This window comes from Leptonychotes weddellii, chromosome 16, assembly GCF_054177405.1.
Source record: "Leptonychotes weddellii isolate Sample4059 chromosome 16, ASM5417740v2, whole genome shotgun sequence".
Lineage (NCBI taxonomy): Eukaryota > Metazoa > Chordata > Mammalia > Carnivora > Phocidae > Leptonychotes > Leptonychotes weddellii.
In genome coordinates, this window is record NC_138384.1 from 38,526,895 (window position 1) to 38,539,681 (window position 12,787).

Here is a 12,787-nt window from a genome sequence, read left to right on the forward strand (position 1 = left end):
CCCGGGGTCCTGGGATCGAGTCCTGCATCGGGCTCCCTGCTCCACGGGGAGCCTGCTCCTCCCTCTGCCTCTCTCTCTCTCTCTCTGACTCTCATGAATAAATAAATAAAACATTAAAAAAAAAAATTTGTATTTATGATGAACTAGTTTGAAATAAAACCATCTTTATTCAGGGGTCCCAAGACCACCCTCAGTTTCAGTGATTTGCCAGAAGGATTCACAGACATCAGAAAAGCTGTTGTACTCTTTTTTTTTCCAGTGACAGGATACAGATTAAAATCATTAAATGCCAGATATTCCAGGAACTAGAGGTAATCTACCAGGAGCTGGTTAAGGGCCTACACTTTGTTTGGAATGGGCAGGGCTTAAACATTTCAGACCTGCTGAGTCAAACCTTCACTGTACAGCAATTTAGCTTTAATAGTATAGAAAAGTTTAGCTCCTATAACTGCTCCAACCTTCTTTTCTAATGTTTTAGTCCCAGATCATATCCTTATACATTGTGTGCCCTTTAAATAGGTTTATAATTATGTTTTACGCAGGTCTTTAAAGACTTCGCAAAAAAGGAGGAACAACAAACACAAAATACAGTATTATTAGATTATATATTTGCCTTTCAGTTGCCTTCACCATTGTTCTTTATTTCTTTTAGCTTTATTGAGATATTATTGACATGTAACACATTAGTTTTAGATGTACAACATGATTTAATATATGTGTATGTTGCAAAATGATTATTACCAAAATAAATTCAGTTAACATCCATCACCTTCTTCTGATAACTTTTAAGATTTACCATCTTAGCCACTTTCAAACATACAACACAGTATCAAGTATAATTACTATGCTATACATTAATATCCTCTTGACTTACTTTATAATTGGAAATTTGTACCTTCCTTGGCCACGTTCATCCATTTCGCCCACCCACATTCCACCCCCCCACCTGCCCCGGAAACCACCACTATGTTGTATCTGTGAGGTTGTTTTGTTTTTTAAGTCTTAAGTCCAGATATAAGTGAGATCATTGAGTATTTTTCTTTGATTTACTTCAGCTAGCATAATGCCCTCGAGGTCAATTCAAGTAGTTGCAAATGGCACAATTTCCTTACCTTTTTAGGGCAGAATAATATTCCATTCTGTATACACACCAAATTTTCCTTAACCATTCAACCATCAGTGAACATTTATTTTGTTTCCATGCCTTGTGTATTTTAGATAATGCTGCAGTGAACATATGGGGTGCAGAAATCTTTCTGAAAGCTTTCATTTCCTTCAGATAAATAGAGGTGGAATTGCTTAGATCATACGGTGGTTCTATTTTTAAATCTTTGAGGAACCTCCATAGTGTTTTCCATAGCTGCTGCACCAGTTTACATTCCCAACAGTGCAGAAGGTTTCCCTTTTCTCCACATCTCACCAACACTTGTTATTTGTTGTCTTTTTGATAACAGCCATTCTAACAGGTATAAGGCAGTATCTCATTGTGGTTTTGAATTGCATTTCTGTGACAATTAATGATATGGAGCACCTTTTCATGTATTTGTTAACCATTTATATTTTTGGGGAAAATGTCTATTCAGATCCTCTGCCCATTTTTTAATTGGATTATGTCTTTTTTTATACTGAGTTGTAAGAGTCCTTTATGTATTTTGGATATTTAACCCCTTATGAGATAAATGATTTGCACCTATTTTTAGTGGTTGATCCAGAGCTTAATGTATACATCTAATGAGAAACAGCTTTCCATATATACTAAAATCCCATGAGATAGAGAAGTGTTACTTTACTTGTCTTTTAAAAAGTATGAGAACAAAAAGGGGAACCCTCCTACACTGTTGGTGGGAATGCAACTGGTGCAGCCAGTCTGGAAAACAGTATGGAGTTTCCTCAAAAAGTTGAAAATGGAGCTACCCTACGACCCAGCAACTCCACTACTGGGCATTTACCCCAAAAATACAAATGTAGTGATCCAAAGGGGCACCTGTACCCCAATGTTTATAGCAGCAATGTCTACAATAGCCAAACTATGGAAAGAGCCCGGATGTCCATCAACAGATGAATGGATAAAGAAGATGTGGTACACACACACACACACACACACACAGGAATATTACACAGCCATCAAAAATGGAAATCTTGCCATTAGCAGTGATGTGGATTGAACTGTTTTGCTGAGCAAAATAAGTCAATCAGAGGGCGCCTGGGTGGCTCAATCATTAAGCGTCTGCCTTCGGCTCAGGTCATGATCCCAGGGTCCTGGGATCGAGCCCCACATTGGGCTCCCTGCTCCGTGGGAAGCCTGCTTCTCCCTCTCCCACTCCCCCTGCTTGTGTTCCCTCTCTCACTGTGTCTCTCTCTGTCAAATAAATAAATAAAAAATCTTTAAAAAATAAGTCAATCAGAGACAATTATCATATGATCTCACGGATATGTGGAATTTAGGAAACAAAACAGGATCATAGGGGAAGAGAGGAAAAAAACAAGACGAAACCAGAGAGGGAGACAAACCATAAGAGACTCTTAATCATAAACAATCTGGAGGCGCCTGGGTGGCTCAGTCATTAAGCATCTGCCTTTGTCTCAGGTCATGATCCCAGGCCCTGCATCAGGCTCCCTGCTCCGCAGGAAGCCTGCTTCTCCTCTCCCACTCTCCCTGCTTGTGTTCCCTCTCTCGCTGTGTCTCTCTGTGTCAGATAAATAAATAAAATCTTTAAAAAAAAAAACAATCTGAGGGTTGCTGGAGGGGAGGGGGATGGAAGGATGGGGTGACTGGGTGATGGACATTAAGGAGGGCATGTGATATAATGAGCACTGGGTATTATGTAAGACTGATGAATCACTGGCCTATACCTCTGAAACCAATAATATATATTAATTGAATTTAAATTTTTTAAAAAAGTACGAGAACAAAAGAAAACCTGTCATAGCTTTTGTTGTTTTAATCTTATAATTTTCAGTAAGCTCTACACCCAGCATAGTGCTTGAACTCACAACCCCAAGATCAGAGCCACATGCTATGCCTACTGAGCCAGCCAGTTGCCCCTTATTTACTGTTTTTTATTTTTTTGATTTGATATTGTGGATTTGAAGTACCAGCTATATTCATTTACTTAGCCCAATTTGGCTTTGCTTTTACCCACCTCCTTTGTGTTACTAGCAGAAATATTATACTTTTATATGTTATAGGCCCAATAATATATTATTTTATACAGTTGATATTCAAAATGGTTAAGTGAAAGGGGAAAAAATACATGTATATACTGCCTGTGAAAATCAAACACTCACGTCCAGTGAGTCTTTCAGTCTTTCACCAAAACTTCGCTGTTTTTGAGAATGTCCTTAGGCTTGAATTTATCCATAGTTACAAATGAAGTAATTTCCTTTGGAGAGGGATATACAGCTCTCTTGTCTGTGGCCTGCTTCTCCCCCTGGATGAAATCACAGAGCCACAGATCTAGTGCTTGGGACAATAGCATGCTTCACTCTGAGTCACACCTCTGCTTTTAGGAACTGAGTACTTGGTAGATTGGGGGTGGGGTGGGGTACAGCAGCCAGGAGTTGCAATTTGCTCTCGGCATGATCCATGATCCTCTCCCATGATCCAAGGCAGACAACTAGAACCCCGGTATTCTTACCACTGCCACACCCAGGGCACATATTACATTTCGTGTGTGGCTGCTAGACAGAAGAAAATCTCTATCCCTTAGCTGCATTTTCCTGAGCAATAGGCAGGTGGGGGCAGGATGAGAAATGTTGATGTCCTGCTCCTCCCAGAAAGATGGCCATCTATCTGGGAGCAAGGGTTGATGAGTGGTGAGGAAGCCTTGACTGTACCAGTATGGAATAGAGGATTTTTCTCACTCAGATGGAATGAACAAGGAAGGGTTTGGTTCAGATACCGTAGAATTTCAGCTTGTAATAAGTTTTAGCAGATTTTCTTGAACAAATGTTTTTTTCATTTGCTATATATTTTTATATATAATTTTCACCAGTTTTGACGGAGGAGCATGTGATCGGAGTTCCTCACGCTGTCATGGCAGAAATGGAATTCCCAGACCAATTCTTTACAGTTCTAAGCATGGACCATGTAAGTTGCTGGATCTGTCTCCTTTGTGAACATTTCCTTTTTCTGAACCTTCCTACCAAATAGAGCCTGCCCCACATTCCCATAGTTTTTCACTTTCTGGTGAGAGTTGGAACCACACATAACAGTATAACTCCTGTGTGCCTATCTGTTCTACAGATCTTCTACCCTTGGCCTACCAGGTTACTATTTAGCCTACCTGCCATAATGCAATTCTTTTCTTTTTTCTCAAAAATATTTCCTTCAATTTCACCTATATACGGCTTGTTGTTTCAGGAATTGGTGACATTCAGGGATGTGGTCATCAACTTCTCTCAAGAGGAATGGGAATATCTGGATTCAGCTCAGAGGGACTTGTATTGGGATGTGATGATGGAGAACTATAGCAACTTGGTCTCACTGGGTAAATTTATCTGCTTCATATAATTTAGAATATGCGCTATTGAATATCAGTTGCTTTTTAGTAAACCCAAGGCTATCTTATAAGAAAGTAGGTACCTGTTTCCAGAGGCATGGTTGAACATTGGGTTGTAAATGACACCTCCATTAAGCACATTCATCATTCTTCATGATGTTTGTATCTTCTCAGTCCCTTCATATTTCTGCTTTCTCTGATACCCAGGGAGTTTAATTTGAATTTTAGAAGACATAAAACACATCCTTTGAGATAGCTCTTATATTGGGTTCGAAGTCAGAATTGCTACAAATGCTTTGCTATTTTCTATCCCACCTTCTTGAAGAGTAGCTAGGAAACTGTGTCCTGATTTGTTATGATTATTAAAAGAATGCATAATTTGTATGTTAGATGGATAAACAGAATTCATGTTCATTGCCTCACATGTACGGTCTTATACCTGTTTTGTGGTTGAAGAACTTCGCATTTAACATTGTCAGTATTCCAATAAGGATCTTTTCATGTTTTAGAAAGCTGCCTGTTTTCCTGTCAGATCACATAGATCTTGGCATGTACCAGGTTCTATTCTAAGCACTTTTAATATATTGAATCTTTTAATTCTTCAGTAACCCTATGACATGAATACTTGTTGTATTATTTTGCTAAGACAAAAAGTATTTAGGCAACTTCTCCAGGATTACACAGCTAATTAGTATCAAAAGGAGGTTTTCTACCCAAGTAGTCTGACACAAAAGCTGATGTTATTAACTGGTACAATAAATTGCCTCACAAGACAAAGAGTTGGAATGGGTTTGAATAAAGATCTCTTTATATAATTCTGTGGTCACTCTAAGGTGAATGGTCTTTCAATCTCCTCACATTTCTTTTCTCTGAAATCTATCAGTATCAATTCAACTTCATTTATCAAAACTTAACCAATTCTCTTAAGTGTTTTATATAATTGTAGTTCTTTTTTTTATACCTTATGTTACATTCCTTTGTCATAAGCAGGTTGTTCTTTTTTTTTTTTTTTTAAAGATTTTATTTATTTATTCATGAGAGACAGAGAGGCGGAGGGAGAAGCAGGCTCCCAAAGAGCAGGGAGCCCGATGCGGGACTCGATCCCAGGACCCCGGGATCATGACCTGAGCCAAAGGCAGACGCTTAACCATCTGAGCCACCCAGGTGCCCAGGTTGTTCCATTTTTAAGCCATTTGTGATCACCTTATTGGAGGAAGGGAAGCTGTTCTGGAGGGTCGTAAGGGATATGACAAGAACAGAGGGCCAGGTGAGTGAGGGCTGGTAAGAGAGGGAAAGCCATCACCAGAGTAAAAAGCCCAGCTTCTCTGGGAAGAGGTGGGTCCTTGTGATGTTTTTGGGAAACTCCCTTTAAAGCCCTGTGGAAAAAAGCCCAACACTTGGGGAAGCCAATTAAGGTCTTCCCTAGTGCAACCAACATTTTTTCCATGTTGCTTTCTATTTGGATTTATATAAATTCTCTTGACAAAAAACCATGGTCATTTATATACTCAACATTTAATCACTGTCTACACTGAGATAAATATTATGGTAGACCTATCAGTACAATGGTGAGAAAAAATGATACAGTTCTTGCTTTACGGAATTGACTCACTAGTGAGATGTATAATAAACAGGAAAACAAATAATTAGAAAATGTATCATATATAGTGGTAAGTGCTATAAAGAAAAGTAAAAAATAACAACAAAGGAATAAAGAATGAGGGAGAAAGCAAATTCACACAGTATGGTCAGAAGGATATCTCTGTGAGGGGCGCCTGGGTGGTTCAGTCGGTTAAGTATCCTACTCTTGCTCTCACCTCAAGTTTTGATCTCAGCGTTGTGAGTTCAAGCCCCAAGGGAGCCTACTTAAAAAAAAAGAAAAAGAAAAATCTGTTGTCTTAGCTTCTCATTCTGTGAATATATAGTTCCTTATTAATAATTAGCCTAATGATTTTTACAATTAAAAATCTTCATTTAGATCAATGTTTTCTTCTAAATCCCTCATTCCTTCTGCATTTATTAGTTGCCCTCATGTTCTGTTACCAGCAAGAATGTTTATGTTCTTCCTACGATTGTAACTGATTAGCGACTAAAAATGGTGCATCTGAAATTTTCTGACTTTCTCTTGTTTATGTCTCATTTTTTTTTTTATTGGTTTTTGATTCAGTTTACTTTAGCTCACCAGTCTTAATTCTTGATGCCCAGTTGTATGGATATCAAGAAATTTCTTGTGGTGATTTTTGTGTGTCTCTGACTCAGTCCTTTAATCTTTAAATTTATTCTTGCTTTTTGAGACTTTCCCAGCCTCACCCTATACCTTCCTTATCCCAGACCAGACACCTGAATTGGTGAAAAGTGTGTTCTTCTGGTCTAAGTTTGTGGTTTCTGTTGTAGTTTAAAAAAATCAATACTAGGTATTAATTTTACATATTTATTTAGCATATTTTAGTACACAAAGGTTTTTTCCCCTTTTGATTCCTGTATTGTCAAATGGTGGTCTCCCTTAGCTCCTTCAGGTGATTTGTGTGTCCTATAAGAATGATGCAATAGTTAAAGCATGTCTCCATGCCTTCCATCCTCACACCATAGTAGTGTGTCTATATTCAGATTTCTTGCTTTCTGTCACAACAATCAAGGGCACATCTCCCTTCCCTACACCACATCATGAGTCGGATCTTTCTTTTAGGAGCCCTAGCTTGTTACATGTTTTACTACCACAACCTGAGCAATGGACATGCTTATGATTTTTTGTTTCGTGGGAGGTGAGTCTCTAACAAGTTTTATCTGTCTAGCAAATTGGTCTTTTTCAATTTTTATGGCTCCTGGGGTTTCTAATATCTATTTACCTAGAAAATAATTCACCCTTTTCATTCAGTAATTCAATATTTTCAAATTGATTAGCATAGCAGTCTTTTTTTTTTTTTTAAAGATTTTATTTATTTATGTGAGAGCGAGAGAAACAGCATGAGAAGGGAGAGGGTCAGAGGGAGAAGCAGGCTCCCCGCTGAGCTGGGAGCCCAACGTGGGGCTCGATCCCAGGACTCCGGGATCATGACCCGAGCTGAAGGCAGTCGCTTAACCAACTGAGCCACCCAGGCGCCCCGATTAGCATAGCAGTCTTAAAACATTTTAGAAAATACCTTCTCTGATGGTTTTCTCTTTTATCATTTTATTTTTTATATTTGTTATTTATATTTTTTCTATGTTTTCTAGCTATATCTGATTCTGTATTTATTGAATTCCCCCCTCACCTTTTCTTTAGGTCACTTTGTTGTTTCCTATCTTCTTTTTTTTTTTTTTTTAAATATTTTATTTTATTTATTTGACAGAGAGAGAGAGAGAGACAGCTAGAGAGGGAACACAAGCAGGGGGAGTGGGAGAGGGAGAAGCAGGCTCCTGGCCGAGCAGGGAGCCCGATGTGGGGCTCAATCCCAGGACCCTGGGATCATGACCTGAGCGGAAGACAGATGCTTAACGACTGAGCCACCCAGGCGCCCCTGTTTCCTATCTTCTTGATTGGGATGTATACATTACTTATTTTCATTTTCTCCTTATTAACATAAAATATTTAAATCCTTACTTTTTGTGTGACTAATGCTGACTTCCATAGATTTTATTTTTTTAAAGATTTTATTTATTTATTTTATTTGAGAGAGAGAGAAACAGCATGAGAGGGGAGAGGGTCAGAGGGAGAAGCAGGCTCCCCACTGAGCCGGGAGCCCAATGCGGGACTCAATCCTAGGACTCCGGGATCATGACCTGAGCTGAAGGCAGTCGCTTAACCGACTGAGCCACCCAGGCGCCCTAGATTTTAATATATAATACAGTTGACCCTTCAACAACACAGGTTTGAACTGTGTGGGTCCACTTAAATGTGAATTTTTTGATAAAGGTAGTACAGTACTGTAAATGTATTTTTTCTTTTTTTTTTTAAGATTATATTTATTTGACAGCAGAAGCAAGGGAAGCGGCAGGCAAAGGGAGAGGGAGAAGCAGGCTTCCTGCAGCAGGGAGCCCAATGCGGGGCTCGATCCCAGGACTCTGGGATCATGACCTGAGCCTAAGGCAGATGCTCAGCTGACTGAGCCCCCCAGGTGCCCCTCTTACGTTTTTCTTAACATTTTTTCTTTAGCTTACTTTATTGTATGAATACAGTACCTAATACATATAGCATATAAAATATGTATTAATCAACTGTTACTGGAAAGGCTTCCAGGCAGTAGTAGGCTATTAATAGTTTGGGGTGAGTCAGAAGTTATATGATGATTTTTGATTGTGCAGGGCAATGGCACCCTAATCCCAGTTTCAAGGGTCAACTGTATTTTCAATGGGATCATTCTCTGAAATTTTTGTAATATCACATTTCCACATTTGGTAGAAAGTTTTTCATTTCTAGGTAGAAGTGCTTTTTAATTTACTAATACTGGCGTTCATTTACAGTTTTATTATTCTAATCAAATAATGATTGTATTATTATACTTTTGTTACTTATAACATAATTCAGTCACAGGAAATTATTTTTGCCCTGTTTCATGGAATGTTTATCATTCATTTTGGATTTTCCTCAGGTTATCCCCTCATCTAATTGCCAATCTCCAGCCAATGTTCAACAGATTGTTTTTTACATTCTTGCCCACCTATACCACCTTTTCCACATCATTCTGTTAGCTTTTTCCCCTTTCAGAATTGCATAAGCTTTATAGTATGATTTATACCTACTATAATATCGAAAATATTCTGAAACTGCTTTGCAGAGTGTAACAATCGTTGACTTTGAGTACAGGAAAATGAAACATCACGAAGGAAACATTTAAATATAGACTAGGATTTCAGTAGGATAGATGTGTGATAGTGAAAAAGCTAATGAAGAACAGTAAATAAAATTCCTCATCTTTATTGACAGGTGGGGTAAAGAAAATCATGGTTATGCGTAGCAGGGAATTAACAGCAGTGATGGAGACAGTATACGTAAGTGGAGAGTCAATTAGAAAAAAATCATTCATAAACACTACTTGTGTGTGTGTATAAATCACTGCAGTATAGTGTGAGGGTTGGAAGGAACGGAGGCACACTTAAACTACTGCATCATTCTTATGTATAACTGTTTTGATGATCAGTTGTGTTACCCAGTGACTGATCTTTATAATATTTCCTTTTTGTCTTATTTAGATTCTTTTCATCAAGTGATTTAATTTCCCTGTAATTATCAACTTAAATGTCCCTGGGGCTTGTTATTCAGTGGCATATAGTGATTATATTTCTCCTTTTGGAATTTAAGGAATAAGGCTAAACAGCATAACAACAGAAAATTACTGAATACACAACTGAAAAAAAATAATGTGAGGCAACTAGAGCAACTAGATATTGGAACAGAAACAAATATGAACTTACGATCAGTTAGTACCTCATTTCTGAGGGTAGTAACTTTTAGATCTGGACGGTAAAATGTGGGTGGTATATAAGTGGTATATAAAGAACCCATTTCTAAGCAATGAAACATCCTGTGGGTGGAAATTATGTTTGTTGTAAGAGGTCAAAAAAAGATTAGGTGAAAAGGAATAATGGATTAAGATGAGGTCTTACAAGCACCTTGTTATCCACAGTAAAGTATTTGGATTCTCTTGTTAAAAAAAAACAAACCAGGGCGCCTGGGTGGCTCAGTCGGTTAAGTGTATGCCTTCGGCTCAGGTCATGATCTAAGGGTCCTGGGATCGAGTCCCATGTCGGGCTCCCTGCTCAGTGGGGAGTCTGCTTGTCCCTCTGCCTCCGCTGCTCCCCCTGCTCATGCTGTCTCTCTCTCACTTGCTCTCTATCTCAAATAATAAAAATAAAATAAAAAGTCTTAAAAATAGAAACCAACCAACCTCAGGTGCTTGGGTGGCTCAGTCAGGTAAGTGTCCGACTCGATCTCAGTCAGGTCTTGATCATAGGGTCGTGAGTTCAAACCCCGCATTGGGCTCCCCAACAAAAAACAAAACCAAAATTGTTAGTATGTGTAGATTATCAAATTATGATCTGCATTAGCTATATCTATACATGATACTGATAACTAGTTCTACATCTGTAGATGTTGGTCAGTTTACCTGGATTGGTTCCCAAACATTAGTACAGTCAACAAGCTTACTAAGTGATGATCAACACCTAAATGTCAGACCCATTGACTTTATCTGTTTCCCCTATCACAGACCTCACAATCTTACATTATGCTTTCATCATTCTCTGATCTTTCTTAAGACTTCATTGAGGTATTTTAGTCATTCACTTGTATTGTTTGTATTTGCAGTTTTTCTCCTTTGCATCGTATAAATTTCATTTTTATGGCACATGAAAACAAAAACTGTGTTTCTTTTTCCCCTCTCTTTCAGATTTGGAGTCCAAGTATGACACAAAGACTAGAAGGGACATCACTGGTTCTCAGTGGAAAGTAACAGAAAGTAAATTCATTGGTCTTGAGAGCTCCATTTTCAGAAATGAATGGCAAAGCAAAAGCAAGACTGAAGTACAAAGACCTGAAGTGGGATATTTCAGCCAAATGAAAATCAACTCTGAAAAAGTGCCCAATTACAAACATCATAAGTCTCTTATATCACATCAGAGAATTCATGATAGCAAGAAGCCCCATGCATATAAGGCATATGGGAAGGTCCTTAGCTGTGACTTAAATTTTGATGAATATGAGAGAATACATACTGGTGAGAAAACCTATCAATATAATGCATATTGGAAAACCTTTGGAGATGACCCACATACCCTACAACTGAATATACATAGTGGTGTGAAACCTTGTAAATATATGGAATATGAGAATGCATTTAGTTTTTATGAAGACCTTAGTATACAGAAAATGCATGATGATCAGAAGTGCTATAAATGTAAGGAATATGAAAGGACCATTAGAAGAGTTGAAGAAATAACTCCACTTCAAATAATTCATGATGGTGAGAAACCCTATGAATGCACTTTCTGTAGAAAATCCTTTAGAGTGCATGCACAACTTACTCGACACCAGAAAATCCACACTGATGAGAAACCTTACAAATGTATGGAATGTGGCAAGGACTTTAGATTCCATTCACAGCTAACTGAACATCAGAGAATTCATACTGGTGAAAAACCATACAAATGTATACAATGTGAGAAAGTCTTTAGAATTAGTTCACAGCTTATTGAACATCAGAGAATTCATACAGGTGAGAAACCTTATGCATGTAAAGAATGTGGGAAGACCTTTGGAGTCTGTAGAGAACTTGCTCGACATCAGAGGATTCATACCGGAAAGAAACCCTATGAATGCAAGGCATGTGGAAAGGTCTTTAGAAATAGTTCATCCCTGACTAGACATCAGAGAATTCATACTGGTGAGAAACCCTATAAATGCAAGGAATGTGGGAAAGCTTTTGGAGTAGGTAGTGAACTTACTCGACACCAGAGAATTCACAGTGGTCAGAAACCTTATGAATGTAAAGAGTGTGGAAAGTTCTTTAGACTTACATCAGCACTTATTCAACATCAGAGGATTCACAGTGGTGAAAAACCTTTTGAATGTAAAGTATGTGGGAAGGCTTTCAGACATAGTTCAGCCCTTACTGAACATCAGAGAATTCATACTGGAGAGAAACCTTATGAATGCAAGGCATGTGGGAAGGCCTTTAGACATAGTTCATCCTTTACAAAACATCAGAGAATTCATACTGGTAAGAAACCCTATGAATGTAAGGAATGTCTCAGTGCCTTTAGCGTGGGTAAGCACCTTACTTGATGATAAAAAAGTTGTACTGGTGTTTTGTCTCGAATGAAAGACATGTACAAAAGCCTTTTGCATCTGAGTTTCATTGGGAAAGTCCATGCATTATAATATGAAGTAATCAAGGGGCCATTGTTCCTCTTATTGTTTCCAGACTTCCTGGCCCCTCTATTTAGAAGTAGAATTGCTCAGTGATAGGTGATGTATACTTGTTTTGTTAGATATTGCCAAATATTTTGTTTTTATTTCTCCTTTTCATATCAGATAACATTGTGAATATCCGTTTAGATAAGATGGTCCCTATTCATTTCTGATATGTATGGAAAATGTGTTTCACTAATTATTAGTCAATTTCACATGAATTTCTTTTCCGGGCATGTTTTGTTTACAGTTACTTTTGATGTTTGTGTTTTTGTTCTTTTGTCTTTTCATTGTTTTTGGCTTGTTAATTTGTAATATTATTCAAATAAATCTTTTGCATTCTAATTTTTTGTTACATATGATGTACCTTCCTTCCTCCAGAGAGTTAAAACTTCCAGTC

The 12,787-nt window shown here is 38.0% G+C and overlaps 1 protein-coding gene and 1 long non-coding RNA gene across 2 annotated transcripts in view; one reads left to right on the forward strand and one right to left on the reverse strand.

Moving 5' to 3' along the window:
* ZNF529 (zinc finger protein 529) overlaps window positions 1-12,742 on the forward strand; it is a 38,569-nt gene extending 25,827 nt beyond the window's left edge. The window contains exons 2-4 of the mRNA XM_081807545.1: window positions 3,996-4,090; window positions 4,364-4,490; window positions 10,868-12,742. Coding sequence (XP_081663671.1) covers window positions 4,037-4,090; window positions 4,364-4,490; window positions 10,868-12,261 — 1,575 coding nt within the window. The 5' untranslated portion in view covers window positions 3,996-4,036 and the 3' untranslated portion in view covers window positions 12,262-12,742. The remainder of the gene's footprint in view (window positions 1-3,995; window positions 4,091-4,363; window positions 4,491-10,867) is intronic.
* Window positions 1-12,787, reverse strand: part of LOC115940299 (uncharacterized) — a 53,881-nt gene that overhangs the window by 166 nt on the left and 40,928 nt on the right. The window contains exon 5 of the long non-coding RNA XR_014141022.1: window positions 145-10,459. This is a non-coding gene — a long non-coding RNA (uncharacterized LOC115940299). The remainder of the gene's footprint in view (window positions 1-144; window positions 10,460-12,787) is intronic.